This window comes from Eubalaena glacialis, chromosome 10, assembly GCF_028564815.1.
Source record: "Eubalaena glacialis isolate mEubGla1 chromosome 10, mEubGla1.1.hap2.+ XY, whole genome shotgun sequence".
Taxonomy (NCBI): domain Eukaryota; kingdom Metazoa; phylum Chordata; class Mammalia; order Artiodactyla; family Balaenidae; genus Eubalaena; species Eubalaena glacialis.
Window position 1 is genome coordinate 71,792,544 of NC_083725.1, and position 16,270 is coordinate 71,808,813.

The 16,270-nt window shown below is 43.5% G+C and overlaps 1 protein-coding gene across 1 annotated transcript; it reads left to right on the top strand.

The window, feature by feature from the left end:
• Positions 1-8,412: 8,412 nt before the first annotated feature.
• LOC133099353 (olfactory receptor 51D1) lies at positions 8,413-9,399 on the top strand. The gene is given in 3 exon segments (XM_061202944.1): positions 8,413-8,839; positions 8,842-9,293; positions 9,295-9,399. Coding segments are annotated over 3 exon segments (984 nt in total).
• Positions 9,400-16,270: the final 6,871 nt, after the last annotated feature.

Below are 16,270 nucleotides of genomic sequence, written 5' to 3' on the forward strand. Positions count from 1 at the left end.
GGCTCACGGGCTTAGTTGCTCCGCGGCATGTGGGATCTTCCCAGACCAGGGCTCGAACCCGTGTCCCCTGCATTGGCAGGCGGATTCTCAACCACTGCGCCACCAGGGAAGCCCAGCATGTTATATCTTAAGACAGGTTTTGGGCTTTTGGAACTTTTCTCCTCGTTATTTCCTTGATTGTTGATTTTACTCCACCTGCTCCAACCCCTCCTTCCTTTCCTTCTGGAATGCCTGTATTTTCCCCTCCATGTCTCTTACTTTTTCTTGCCCAAGTCTGTATATTTGCTGAAAAAGCAAAGAACTGTGCATGGCCAACTCGAGAGACTCTCCTAGAATGTTTTGCAGAAAGACAACGAATTGGGCGATTGGGATTGACATGTATACACTGATGTGTATAAAATTGATGACTAACAAGAACCTGCAGTATAAAAACAAACAAACAAACAAAACAACTAATACTAAACTTTCATTGGGTTATTTGTATGGAAATATGTTAATATAAATGTTTCAGACATTACATGAAATTTCTAAAAATCTTATATGTTCTGGTATAATGTTATTAGTCATAATTCTAGTTATTACTTTAAAATGTATATCTCAGAAATAAAAAAAGAAAAAAAAGATTAACTATGAGTTGAACCTGGATGATGGATACAGAAGAGTTCATTATACTGCTATTTTTGTTTATATTTTATTGTTTTTATTGTTTTCTATAATAAAATGTTTAAAAAAAAAAAGACAACGGATACTGTTTCTATTCAGTGATTTGGTTTTGTTGTTGTTATTGTTGTTGTGTTTTACACCTTAGGGATTAAGGGATTCAAGAAAATACTCCTATCTCTTCCCACTCTTGGTTAAGAACCAACCAAGATTTCCCCATAAAATTTGCACACTCTGTTTTATTGTTATTATTTCAAATAATTCTTATTTTCTTGCACATTGCTTTTCTTCAGTAGCAATCTGTTCATGTTTTAACACAACAGGAATTTCTCAGCTCTCACTGATGCTATGGATTTTTTTTCTAAGTTCTCCCATTTCTGCCCTGTTTCCTACTGGGCATTTGATCTGATTTCTCATATTTGTTCCCTTTCTTCAAGCTCTGATATTTTCCACATTACTTGCTTCCTTTGTTTGCTCATGGTTATGAGACATGATTTGATAAGTCACTGTTCTTAGCTGATGTAGGTTCTCATGGGGTTCTGCCTCCTTCTCAGTGAACAGTAGATTGGACGTCATCTTAGGAAGGTTATAAGGAATGGCACAGGTCAGCTGGCCAGCCCATACTCTTAAGTAAGGTAAGACCCATGGAGACATGAGGCAGAGCTCTTTCCACAGGGGCCAAATACTGGTGGCTCCAAAGTGAGGGCCTCTCAGCATGGTTTCATGAAAGCTTTCCTTCAAGGTAGGTTAGTTGCCTTCCACCTTACTCTGTACAGACTCACAGGAATCCCAAATTTTAGAAAGAACTTTTGCTCTCTTTTGTGTGACAGGATTGTAGATTCTTACTGAATTTTATCTTATTTGAATTTTTTGACACACAAAATTAGAATCGAAGATGTGTTGCCATATTCCCAGAACCCTCCTGAGTGCAATGTTGAATCTTTTCTTCTTCTTCTTTATTTATTTATTTGGCTGCGTTGGGTCTTCATTGCTGCGTGCGGGCATTCTCTAGTTGCGGTGAGTGGGGCTACTCTTCGTTGCGGTGCGCGGGCTTGTCATTTCTCATTGAGGTGGCTTCTCTTGTTACGGAGCACAGGCTCTAGGCACACGGGCTTTAGTAGTTGTGGCACGTAAGCTCAGTTGTGGCTTGTGAGCTCTAGAGCGCAAGCTCAGTAGTCATGGCGCATGGGCTTAGTTGCTCCACAGCATGTGGCATCTTCCCAGACCAGGGCTCAAACCTGTGTCCCCTACATTGACAGGTGGATTCTAAACCACTGCGCCACCAGGGAAGTCCTCCTGTTATTATTTTTTAATGGACTTCCTTTTTGCTACATAGCCTTGTATGGTCCCAAGATAGATAGAAATATCAGGTGCAATCCTAGCACTGAGGATGCAGTGATGATCAAGATATTCCTTGCTATCACTTGAGTTTAAGTTGAACAGGCATAAGAACAAAAGAAACAATCAGTAAAATAAAAAGACAACTTATGGAACAGGAAAAAATATTTGCAAATCATCTATCTGATAAGGGGTAATATCCAAAATATATAAGGAATTCATACAACTCAATAGCAAAAAACAAAAACAAAAACAATCCCATTAAAAAGGACTTGGGCAAAGGACTTAAAAGACATTTTTCCCAAGAAAATATACAAACGGACAACAGGTAATGAAAAGATGCTCAACATCACTAATCATAAGGAGATGCAATGAGATAATACCTTACATCCGTTGGGTTGGCTATTACCAAAAAGACAAGAGATAAGTGTTGACAGGATGTGAAGAAAAGAAACCCTTGTGTACTGTTAGTGGGACTATACATTAGTACAGCCACGATGGAAAACAGCATGGAGGTTCCTCAAAGATTAAAAAAGAAATAGAATTACCATATGATCCAGAAGTACCACTTCTGGGTATATATCTGAAGAAAATAAAATACTATCTCAAAAAGATATCTGCACCGCCACATTCATAGCAGCATTATTTACAATAGCCAAGAAATGAAAACAACCTAAATGTCCACTGACGAATGAATAAAGCAAATGGGCTTTTATTTCTATTCATTGGCCCAATTTTCTACCTTGAACCAATATCACGCTTTCATAATTACTATAGCTTTATAATAAGGCTTGATATTTGATATAGCAAGTCTTCCCACATTGGTCCAATTCTTTAAGAGTGTTGTGGTTATTTTCAGCAATTTACATTTCACTATAAAATTTTCATTAAACTTATCAAGTTCTACAAAATGACCTGTTAGGATATTAATGAGATTGCATTGAATCTGTAGAAAAATTGGGGGAGATAATTAAATTCTTCAATTAAATTCTTAATATTGTTGAGTTTTCCAATAGAAGAACATAGTTTATTCTTCCATTATTTAGCTCTTCTTCAGTTTCTCTTAGGGATTCCTTCTGGTTTCCTGTGTAGAAGTTTCTCTGTATCCTTTACTGGATTTATTCTTAGATATGTGATTTTTCTCTCCTATTGTAAATGCTGTTTTAATAAAACCATGTCTATTTTATAAAGAAATACAGTGGAATTTTGTATATTGACGTTGTAATTTGCAATCTCTTTGTACTTGTTAATTCTAATTATTTATCAATGGATTCTTTTGGATTTTTATACATATTCAGTCACTAATCCACAAATAATGATTATATTCAGTTGGCCAAAAAGTTCGTTTGGGTTTTCCGTAACAGCTTATGGAAAAACCCAAACGAACTTTTTGGCCAACCCAATATAATTTTTTTCTAACTCTCATGCTATATATTTCTTTTTCTTGCCTTAATACAAGTTATTAATGTAAAGAATCATTTCTAAAGCCATATTCTCTTTCATGAGGGCTGTCTGTGGCTTTGTAAGGCCATGTCCATCAGTGTTTCCTAACAAAAAACAATGGAATTATTCATCTGCAAAAGGAATTTGGATACCCTTGGAAACAAGAGAACATTTTCTTACAGGAAAGATTTCCTTGTAGAAACAGTACCTACAGTGGAATCTAAGAATGGTTAATATGTAGAGGAGGGAAACAAAGAGGTTGACTATTCCAGACAAAGCAAGTGCTTGGAAGTGGGTGTAAGAAAAGAGAACTTTCATTTGAGGAACTGAAAGAATGCCAGTGTAGGACCATATTGAGGGACAGTTGGTGGGTCATGAGATGGGGCTGGGGAATTATTATCAGGAAGTTCATATAACTGAGCATCTCCTAAGCCAAGAATTTGAGTATATCCCTGGCCAGAGGTCTCCATTATTGGCTGGACATTTTAACACTCTGTTTATGTTGAATGAATTTTTCCTTATTTCTTGTGGAAAATAATGAAACAAAAATATAGAGATATACTATTATTTTAAAAGTTCACCTTATGCAGTAAGATACTATTCTTGTGACTGTAACAAGTGAAAAAATGCTTGAAAAATTCCCATGAAAAATTTTCATTCAAAAATTGTGCCAACTTGGTGTTTGACATTACTAATAAAAATTTAAGGGGACCGGCCCATTAAACATGACTCAGTTGAAGTAACTGAATTGTGAGTTATGAGTGAACATCAAAAAGAGGACCAATAATTTCTGTAATAAGAGTGAATGAAAGAAGGCTATGTAAAGCTCTCCTTTTAAATGTACACATCAGTGTCCATCCCCCCCTACAAAAATAGGAGGATATGATCTGTTTGGAATTATGAAGAATAATTAATCTCATAACGTTAAAGTTTTTAAGTGAAACAAAGGGAAAAAAAGTAAAGTGATTACATCAAGATTAGGGCCCAGAATAGATCTTCCTCAGGAAGGTTGTTTAAACAGATATCTGAAAGCTAAGAATTAATAAAAACAGGAAGTAAGATGAGTATTTTTACCATGTGGAAAAACATATGCGAAAGCTGAAGGGTGAGAGAAAGCGTGGCACATTGAAGCAGGGGGATAATTTCAGTGTGCCTGTTACTTGGCATGCAAAAAGGGAGGTAGAATGGTTGAAGATAGGATGGAAATGTGCACTGAGATGGCACAAGAAGGTTTAAGAATTGGGTTATGGAGTGTGAACTTCAACTTTTCATTCTAAAGTCAATGGGGAAATGTTACGAACTGATTTGTGTTTGGAAGATCACACTGGCCACAGTGTGGACAGTGAGTTGGTAGGAAAGATCTTCAGTGAGGCTGACCAGTGAACAAGTTATTCTGATGGTCTAGGCAAGAGATTATCTTGGTTAGGAGGCAAAGGGGACCGAGAAAAATAATCTGATTCATGAGATAACCAGGATGTAAATTAAAGAGAACTTGGTGACTGATTGGATGGGATCAGAGAGAGGTAAGAGAGAGGGAGAAGGCAGAGATGAAGGCTTCTAGTTTCCTGGCTGGGGCAACAGAGTCATTTCTGTGACAGGGAACAGAAAACACAGATTGGGGGCATAGACTGCAGATCAGAGATAATGAACTTAGTTGGAGGCACTGAGTTTGAGGTGCCTGAAGGATGCTTAAATAGTGATGTCCAATAGACATTACCATGTCTGGAGTTCAGGATATTGGTTTTCCCTGTTTGGGTGATGCTATGGGAGCAATTAAGATTTCTCATGGTCACTATATAGAGGGGGAAGGACAGAGGGTCTACCTGGGTCACAGCGTTGATGAACTCCACTAGGAATATGAGAAATAAAGGACAGGGAGCCTCTCTACTAACTCCATCCTGTTGACATTTACTTGTGTTTAATCTCCTTAAGCTCCAAAATACAAATTTAAAAACTCTCCTTAGAGCTATCAATTCTTCATGTATTGCCCATTTCACTCCTTCTCTTCACATACAAACTTCTCAAAATACTGGTCTACACCCACTTTCTCCATTTCTTCCCAACTCACTCACTCCTCACTCTGCTGTATTCAGGACTCCATTCCTACCAACCCACCTCAACAGTTCTTCCCAAGGTAACCAGTGACTTTTTATTTTCAGTCCTCATACTATTTGATCTCTAAGCAGCCTTCTGCACTGCTGTCCACTCTTCCCCCTCAATGTATTTTCTTCCTTTGGCTGTTGTAGCACTATCTCAACTGCATTTCCTCCTATTTCATTGGCTCTTCCAGTTGTTTTGAGCAATAATAATGAACACAATCATTCACTGGAGAATTGCTAGTATCTCATTTTATTTTTCGCATCAAACTGAGGCTAAGGATGGTATGTGATTGAGCCCAGATTTGGACATAAGTCTGTTTCCTGATAGAGCCCCACATTTAAACAACCATTCTACACTGTCTCATTTGGGGGCGGGGGGCAGGAGAGCCATTATTAGCAGCCCGAGGGATAAAGAGTTGGCTTATTAGGGAGAGAAGTGTGAACTAAGGAGCAGCCGTAGTGCAGTGGCAGGAGCTCAGATTCAAGGTAAGTTAGGTCCTTGGTTCATCATCCTCAGTCAGTGCCCAAGTAGCCACGAGGCTGCAATTCGCCTACATTACCATAAGGGGGCAGCAGCAAGAAGCGAGAGGCAGTACCTGAGCACAGGGCTGGATCCCCTTGCGTAGTGCGTCTGAGAGTGAGCAGGCGTATTCACACGTCTGTGTGCTTTTAGGTGCGCGCCCACGCCTCCATTCCAGTAGCTCCTTTCTTCCAGTGCAGGTCATCCCTCACCTCCACTGCATTCCCCTTACCTCTAATCTCCTAAGGTGGCCTTAGACTAGTAACAGAGTGCAGCTCCCCGGGGTAGGAGTCTGGGTTCATATTTACCTGGGCGCCTGAGCAGAGCGGTGCTCCCAGGGAGCCTGGAGTAGTTCACTGTTCATCATCCCTCACGCTCCCTAGGGCCCCCAGGGAAGCTATATAAGGGCAGCTGCCTGGGGCGGAAGCATTGTTGGTGAGTGTGCCAGGCTTAGCCCAGGGTGGGGAGGAAAGGGGAGGGGAGGGGAGGGGAGTCTTGCCTGGGCCCTGGGAAGTTCGCGGAGACCCAGGCAGGGAGGATGCATTACCTGAGGAAGCCTGGTCTTTGCTCAGACAGCCTTGTTACTTGGAGACATCTGCCAGCGGGCACTCTTCCTGATTACAATGTCTGGATCCCAGACCTGGTTCAGTGACCTTCCCAAAGAGGAGTTTCTTCAAACCACTGTGCGGCTCATTCCAAACTTTGTCTATCCCTTGTGCCAGGAAGGACTCCCCAGTTCCAGCTGCCCACCCTTCACTGAAAAAACAAGGCAAGGGGGATTAATTTAGCGGGAGAAAAATACTTGTGTGTGTGTGTGGTGGCGGCTGGTAATGAAGAAACAAACTGAGAAGCTGGGCTGGAAAGTTACGTGGGAGCCACATTGGGAAGGGCTTTGAATGTAGACTGTGGAATTCCACCTCGATCTTGAAGGCTATGGGAGTCACCTGGAACTTGCTAAACAGGAGCCTGACATGTCCAGTTTTGCCATTTAGATGGCAGCCATGTAGAAGGTGGATTGAAGTGTCTGGGTTTGGAAGCAGGGAGGTGAGTTAGGAAGTTCTTTTCATAATCAGAGCAGAGTGGGTGATATAATGAGGTTGGTAGGGAGGGAGGATGTGTTAAATAAAAGGAAAGGCACAGTTGATTACTTGGAAAAACAAAATCACAGTGGAAGAGAAAGAGCAGAGAAATCAAGATGGGACTAGCTTCCCTGACCAGGATGACTTGGGTGACCCATTGGTACCATTCAGAGGGGTCCTGTTTGGGACAAGATGAATGTGAGGCCCTTAGGCTATCCATGTAGAACTATGAAGAGGCAGCAGGTTATATGGGTTTGCATCTCAGGACAGAGACTTAGAACAGAGTGGTCTGTGTAGAGAAAGGAAATTGAGCTTGGGGTGTTCTGTGCTCCCCAGGGAGGGTAGTGGAGGAAGGAGGATGTGCTTGTGGATATCACAGTGCACTGGTGGCAACACAGACTGATTTTCTCTTCATGTCTCAGCTGTATCTGATTTCCATGTCACAGCCCAGCCAAGCACAATCTGGGACTGACTCTCATGTGGGCCTTGAGAGATCCCAATGAAAGACTATATTCCATTCTTTGTTGGGGGCTGGAAATGATAGTCTTTCTTCACTCCTATCTCCCCACCTTCCAGAAGAACAGAGAGCTTTTGCCAAATTTTTCTGATTAAAAAAAAAAAAGTCACCTGGAGAGAAGGGATTTATTGTTTTTTAGCCAGATTTCTGGACCCTTCCCCTGGAAAATCTGATTCTCTGGGCCTGGACTAGGACCTGGAGAGATAGTGTTTTCAATAACCACTTCAGATGATTCTATCAAGGAATTTTGAGAAATGGTACTCAGGCTGAAACACAAACCTATCTCTTGAAATCTAGGCTCAGACTGACCCCCTGCTTCCCATCCTAAAATCAGATTAGAGTGAGTCTTAAAGGCAACCACAGACTGAACCTCAAACTCTGAACTCAGACAGACCCTAACCCTAACATGCACTAGAGAAGCTGGGATCTGGAAGGACCTGTGCAAGCCTGGCAGTTGTGTTGTGGAAGTGGCCAAGAGCGGTGTCTGTGGTCAGCAACATCAGCTCTGGAAATGAAGAGCTGTTGCACGTGTGTTCTGAGTGGGCTTCACACACTGAGATTAATGGGACCCCCAGGGGGGTATGTCTGTGAAGAATTAGAGTAGAAGGAGGCTGGAGTTCAGAACTACCAGAAGTACTTAGGCTTTGTTTGCTGCCCTCACTGTTTCAGTGTCCTTTCCTAATAAGTCCTTTCTCTCCTCTGAGCCATGACTGAGTGATGTTTCTCCTTTTCCCTTTCATAGACCCTGGACTTGGGATGCAGAAACCTTGATTCTTGGTTCCTGCCATGGCCACACCAAATGGAACTCTGGTCTACCCAGCATACATCCTGCTGGTGGGCATCCCTGGCCTGGCACCTAATGTCCACTTTTGGCTGGTTTTCCCACTGTGTTGTATGTATGCCTTGGCCACCCTGGGCAACCTGGCCATTGTCCTCATCATCCGTGTGGAAAGGTGCCTGCATGAGCCCATGTACCTCTTTCTGGCCGTGCTTTCTAACATTGACCTAGTCCTCTCCTCCATTACTATGCCCAAGATGGCCAGTCTCTTCTTGATGGGCGTCCAGGAGGTCGAGTTCAACGTCTGTCTGGCCCAGCTGTGCTTTATCCATGCTCTGTCAGCCATGGAGTCAGCTGTCCTGCTGGCCATGGCGTTTGACCACGTTGTGGCCATCTGCCACCCACTGCGCATGCTTCTGTGCTCACGGGGCCTACGGTCACCACGGTCACCAAGATCTGACTAGCTGCCCTGACCAGAGGGTTTGTATTCTTCTTCCCCCTGCCCTTCATCCTGAAGCAGTTGTCATACTGCCAAACACACCCTGTCACACACTCCTTCTGTCTGCCCCAAGATATTATGAAGCTGTCCTGTACTGACACCATGGTCAGTGTGGTGTACGGGCTCTTCATCATCCTCGCGGTCATGGGCGTCGACTCTCTCTTCCCTGGCTTCTCCTGTATCCTCATTCTGAGGGCTGTGTTGGAGCTGTCCTCTCGGGGGGCAGCACTCAAGGCTTTCAACACCTGCATCTCCCATCTCTGTGCTGTGCTGGTCTTCTATGTGCCCCTCATCAGGCTCTCGGTGGTACACAGGCTGTGTGGCCCTACTTCCCTTCTCCGTGTGATTACGGCTAATACCTATCTATCTACTACTACCACCCATGGTTAACCCTATAGTCTATGGAGCCAAAACCAAGGAGATTCATTCACGGGTCCTCCATATGTTCTTACAGGATGGCAGGTGAGCAGGATAACCTCTTCAGTGTCCTCAGTCTCTACCAAAGATGGCAGGATTTGGGTCCTGTTGAACATCTTGGTGATTGGAACATCCAACCCACTGGGATGTCTGCTCCCAGTTACTTAAATAGACCTTGAATTTCTGTCTCCAGGAATGTGTCAATACAGAAGGACTTATGACAGTTTGGACAGGACATCCTGGAGAATGATCACCCTGGTCTCTCCGCTATGGTGGCCTTGCTGTATTCCTCTCTCCCAACTAGAAAATACACCCAATACTGACATGAGAAGGCTGTAAATGACATACCTTATGATTCATTCCAGTCTTGATATATGATTTTAATTATTTTGCTTCCATGTATCCATGTCAGTGAATCTGTGTTAGCTATAAAGCTTCTTTCCTGGACCCCAAAGTGGTTACACAGCCATTTTTAGGGGTTAATGAAGGTATTTGGGTGATAGTAATCGGAGGGAGGGAGATGGTAGCAAGCGAAGAAACAGCTCACATGAAATGTTACTTTTCTGTATGCATGTGAGTGTATTTATGTGGAATCTGCCAATGTCAATGTCATCTACGTGGTTCTATTGGAGACTGTTTTTCCTTAAGGGTGATGTTTATCCTGGTTGTGGCTGTGAGTATGTAAGTGTGTTTATGTGACTATATGTATTTTTAGTGTGTGCGTGTGAGTACATAGAACATGTGCCAGTTGTGTTTTGGTCTGTGTGATAGTTGTGTCCTGGTGTGTATACACTACATAAATAATGTCTCTGTACATTTATTATGTTTATGTGGCCTCTGTTAGTTGGTATGTGACGTTCATCTATGTGAGAATGATGGACAATATCTTTATGTGTATCTGATGAGAATGCTGCCTCTTTTTTCCTTCATATCCGTAATATGTAAATGTACAATGTAAAATGTTACATATTTGTAACAATGTGGAATATATAATATGCATGAGTGTGTGGAATGTGTAGTGTTGGGATGCTATGCCTTTTGGCATGTGTGGTGTTTATCTTTGGGCGTATATATGTTGTGCACTGTATTTGTGATATGAAATCCATTTGTGTAATATATATGTCTTTAGTCATATGTAGGTGGAATATAATGTCTGAAGGATATGTGAGAAAAAAAGGTATGTGTACAAGGGGGCGTGTGTGTGTATGCATTGTTTGTGATTATTGTGTTTTAGGGAGTATTTCCTTTGTGCACTGGGTATGGATTATATGACACAAGAGTGGGTATAACTTCTGTGTTCCTGGGCACTGATTGCAGAATGTGTGTATATATATCAGGGTGGAGGTAGGAAGTTGAAGTAATTTCCATATTTGGGAGCCATGACTCAAAGAGGCCCAGTTTCTTGGCCTGGGCTCAGCCTGGGATTATGTTTCAGTCTCTGGGACTGATAGGAAAGCACAGTGGTTACCTTCTCAATAGGCAGACCACAACTTCTTCATCCTGACCACAAGGATTTCAGGTGCTTCTGTGACTTCTTCCCATCTTTCCTCCCACCCTTCTGGAGGTACTGACCTCCCTAAATTGCTGGCCTTCAATAGCAAATCACATATCTTCCCCTCTCCCTTGGCTTTCTTGCTAATCTACTAAACATGTTTAAGTGTCCTTGATTGTAGGGAGTTTCTTTTAATCCCTTTGGGGAATCAGTGAACAAGGATGGGGGTTGGGTGTGAAGGAGAGCAATAGGAGACATTGTGAAGACTCCAGGCACCACGCCCCAGGGATCTCTCCCCCCAGGTGGACTCACTTAACTTCCAACTCTTGAAATTTGTTAGGTCAAAAACGTTCACATTGAAGAATTATAGGCAGAAAACAATGTACGCTCATTTGAGGCAGAAGAAAGGATACTGAAGTAAGACTTACAAGGTTAAAATCCTGGAAATATCATAAAGTGACATACTGTATAACCTCTCTGGATTTTGTTTCCTCTTCTGTATAATGAGAAACTACAATAGCAGGGATGTTGTAAAGCTTAAACCCTATGAACGTCCTTTGTAAACTTCAAAGTGTTGTAAACATGCAAGAAATGATCATATTCATGGTTGTCTCAATGTACAGCTTTAGGAAACACTGTCCACACCATGGTCCACGTGAATGGTGCTCCCATATTGTGCATCACCAGTTTTGCCACATGTGGCTGTCCTGACTTATTGTTATTAAAACAACTCTTTGTCTCTTAATAAAGTGTTTTCACAAAGCTTCAGACAAGTTAACATTTATTTTCCTGTGCTGGTGTCTGATTTACAAATGATGCTCAAATTTACAAATGAAATTCAAAGACAGCACAACCTTGCCAAGAAATTCCTTTAGACATGGTAGATAACTGTATTAGGAAAAGAGACATTGTGGGGTTGGAATTAGATGCAATAGACGTTAGGATCACTAGCTTTAATATTTGGGCAAGTTACTTAGCCTACTGCACCTCAGTAATTTTTGGAAACTCTAAGTGCTGTAAAAAGGAGATATAATGTAGCTCCTGTTGGGTGGTTGTGGGGATTAAGTAGGATAATAGGTGTGAAAACATGGAAAATAGAAAGTAATCAATACACATTGGTGGCAATGGTTTTAATAATAAAACTGATAAAGTGAGATATGTTTATTCCATTACAGGGAATTTTCAAAGTACAGCAGACTTCACCTTTCATAACAACCTGTTGTGTCAAGGCCAGGAGCTAGTCCCTTATCCAGGTTGCAGTATCACTGGCTTTAGATTAACTCATGGCCTTCTTTCTCAGGAGATCTTGGGAAATCTCTGTTCCTCCAGAATCTCTTTACTTGGATAACTGGGGGTGACTGGGGTAATTGTTGCTTGTTGGAAAAGTCGGCTAATTGCCAGACTAGATTAAGGGCTTCCCCTAGGCTCCCGCAGAATCTGTGTTTCCCTCTGTCATAAAACTTAAAGCTTTGTATTCCAACTGGATGTTTACCCCTCTGTCATAGAGCTTAAATAGTTTTATGATAGCTGTCTGTTTATCTTCCATCATAGAACTGAAATATACATATACATAGCTGTCTGTCTCCCTTGAGGACAAGGACTAGTTTTCTTTGTCTCTGGGGCCTGACATATAATGTGCTCAATGGCTGTTTGGCTGGGACCCCTCGGAGAGGAGAGGGTGAGTGAGTTCCGGTTTACCTAAGATAAATAAATTCACTTATCCCTCCCCAGCCCTCCCCTTCCCCACCCCATCCACGCTCATCTCTTTTTCCTGTCTCTATAAATTATAGTCCTTAGTTTGACCTGTGCTACTTTATAAAGTCAACAAAGTACTTTCCCCACCCATTAATGATCAATTATGGTCTAAAACCAACATTATACTATAGATAATATTTGGTTAATTATTCCCCACTATGGAGGCAGGATCCTTCTGTATTCTCTACTCAACGCCCTGTGAATCTTGACGTTTTCCAGTCTGGCTGGTGGAAACAGTCACTCTCCTTGGCCCTATGTGATCACTGGGTGGTGGTGCTACCTCTAATCTTCCCAGGTGGCTCTGTCCCAGCTTTAGGTAGCTTGTTCACATGCCTATGGGCTCAGTACTCAGCTGGAATCTTGCAGAGGGCCCTCTACATGTCTCTGGAGTTCTCTCTCTGTGTAGATCTCTCACCTCCAATACCTGGTCTTCAAATTCTAGCTAGCTGGAGCTTCCTGGACTCTCAGCTCCATGTCCCTAACTTAAGGTGTCCTCTGGATTCTGCCTGGGTTCTCCTTCCCTGGGCTGCAGCAGGGAACCTCTCTCAAGGCAGTAAGTTGGGGAAACCCCAGGTTCGCCTCATTTGTTTCCCATGCTGCAGAGCTCATTGTCCTTCATTGCCTGATATCCAGTATCTTGCAAACTATTGTTTTATGTATATTGTCCATTTTAGGGTCCTTCAGGTGGATGTTACTTCCTGTTATTCTGTCTTGGCCAGAAGTAGAAGTCCCTGGGGTATCACTTTTTAGGTCTTCACACTGTCTTAAGTCTACGGGAGGTTGAAGGAGGCAGCAGAGATGACGCCAGGGTGATGGCAGTGAGTGTCAGGCTGCAGGTTTACAGGTACTTGGAGATCATGTAATCACTAGTTTTGATGCGGTCTGAGTTGGAATGGCCTGATTTGACATTGTCTAATTTTGCATAGTTTAAATCAGCATGCCCTGTGTTGTGAATTTAAACTTGTAGTTGTGAAACTGATGAGTAAAACATAAGGAGAAACCAACTAAATTTTACTTTGCTTTATTAATAGACTTTAAAAAACATTTAAATATGCGAGGTATTTCGTTTCACATTCAAACTGTTCTCTAACTCTCTAAAATGTTCTCTCACTATTTTTGCCCTTAAGAGAGAAACAGATGGCATTAGTCTTATATGGCTGGGGTTGGTGGTAGGGGAGGGTTAAGGCAACATCCTCCTTCCTCAACAAGAAGCTCAGGAACTCAAGGCCAGGGAGTGGAAGGCAGAGGCATGGTCCCCAGGGATCCCTGTTATGCGTTAGCCAGAGACAGTCCCCAGAGCTTGGGGGACAAAGAAGATGCCGCCCTAGAGCTCTGGGGAAAGGCAGGTGGGTCCATTGGAATCCAGGCCCAGCAAGGACCCAAGCAGGCACCACCAATGGAAAGAAGGTCAGAGAAAGCTTCAGGAAGGCGATGAGTTGGCACTTAATCTTGGGGTCCCCCTGAAAGTATATCCTGCTTTTCCTCTGGTTGAGTTTGATCAGCCTGGTAAGAAACTTGGAGAAAGCTCCTCGCAAAGGCCATGGCCACACACATGAGTTTCTTCTAGCCTTTCCTCACTCATTCACCCTGTCTAACCTCACATGGGAGCTGGCAGAAATATCCCAGCTGGCACAGGGCCCATCTGGGGAGGATTCTAGAGACCCCTCTACCCACTGCCCCTCCTTCCCCATACTCCAAGCACACCTTCCCAGAACACAGAAGCCAAGAAGGACACCAGTCCCACAGTTGGCTATGAGGGGTACCTGCTGATAGACCCTCTGGCAGCACCCTGCCCCCCAGCAGGGAGAAGCCAAAGGAGGAAGGAGGTATGACAGAATAAATAAGCCTGACGTGGGAGGCTCAAAGGAGGGGGCGGAGACAGAGAGAGGGCTACTCTTCAGTGCAGCCTGCCAGACTGCTTCTGGAAGAGTCCTGGAGAAAAGGGCACACGTTCCTTCAGCGCAGTTGAGGTGAGTGCAGGAGACTGGGGGTGAGTCCGGGTGTGTGGGTTTCTTGCAGCTAGGGGTCCCTCATTAGACCTGCTGAGTGAATGAGAAACCAGGCCTGGAAGAACCAGAACTCCAGGGGTAGGACCGGGGATGTAAAGGAGGCCCCTGACTCAAACGACAGACAGACTTAGCAATTTCTATGTTGGTGTGGTGAAGGGAAGCATGGGTGGTGTTGGATGTTTCCTTTGCAGTTTCCAAGAAATTTTCTAGTGATCGGTTTACTGGGGTGCCCATCTAGAGCCTGGTGGGAATTGGCCTAAATGAAAGTGATGGGGGCAGGGAACAGATGGGGCTGGGACTGAGCTAGAGTTTGATTGGGGTTCAGTGTGAGAACACAGCCATTCCCACTCAGGTCGTTAGTGTGGTCAAAGCTCACTTTGTGATCAGGGGTCAGAGTATAGCTCTGTTTGGGTTGTGGGCTCTGAATGGGGTCCAGGCTCATATTGTACTTTGCATCAGGAGTCAGGCTGTGGCTGAGATTGGGACTTAGCAATCTTCCCGGGGCTCTGATCCTGACCCAGTCTGTGTCTAGGATCAGGGTTCAGTCTTCAGCCCATTTAAAAAGTGGATTTTGTGTCCACACTGCGACTTCCCCTGCCTTGCACTCGTTTAACCTCCCACCCCCCTCCTCCCACTGAAACACTTGCAGCTTTTCAAACAGGGTGTGTTCTCTTTCTCTCTGGGTCTTTGCGTTCACCAGAATGCACTTTTGAAAACAAATTAGATCAGGTCTATTGCTTAAATTCCCCCAAGTCACTCAGAATTAAATCAAAGCTCCTTGCCATGTCCTGCAAGCCCCTACATGATCTGGCCCCTGCCCTCCTCTCTGACCTCATCTCTTACAACTCTCCTGTGCTCTTGATACTTGAGTCACCTTGACCTTCTTCCTTCTGGGAACCCCCAAAGCAGAAGACCTTTTTCTCTTGCCTCCTCTGCCTGAACCACTCTTTGCCTCGATCTTAGAATGGCTGGTGCTTTCTCATCACCCAGCTCTCAGCTCATATATCACTGCCTCAGAGAGGCCTTCACTGACCCGCTGTCTCACATAAGGGTGCCCCGCCTCTGTCCTTTTCTATCCATCACTCTGTCTTATCTTCAGTGCACTTATCTTTACCTGAAATGTTCTTGCTTATTTGTTTACCTTCTGTTATGGCTCTCCTAGTGCTTGAGCTCCATGAGAGCAGTGATATTTTCTGTTTTATCCACAGTTTTATCTCCAGTTTTGGGCACATAGTAGGAGCTCAATGTGTTTTGTCGTCTCACTGAATGCTGCTGTCCCCATGCCCCCAACCCTGCCTGGTTAACTGTGACTGGCCCTGCAAGTCTTGGCTCAGATGTCACCTCCTCAGGGAAGCCCTCTGAGCCTGATAACTTGGTGAGCTATTGTCTGCTTTGTTCCCGGGGCTCTTGTACTTAGCCCTGTCCTAGCATTTATCACAACATGTTATGATAGCTGCATATTTGTCTTAATGTCTCCCCACCACTGGAGGGCTGAACCATGACTTGTTTACTCTGTATTTCAGTATCTCCAGCGCTTAGCACGGAGTCTGGCGTAGTCATTCAGTCAATAATTTTTGGAAAAAAAAAAGAAATCAGTGTATCAATCAAAGTCCCAGATCAGGCTTTTCCACTGCATGTAGGCAACACTCAGAGAAGCTCAGAAG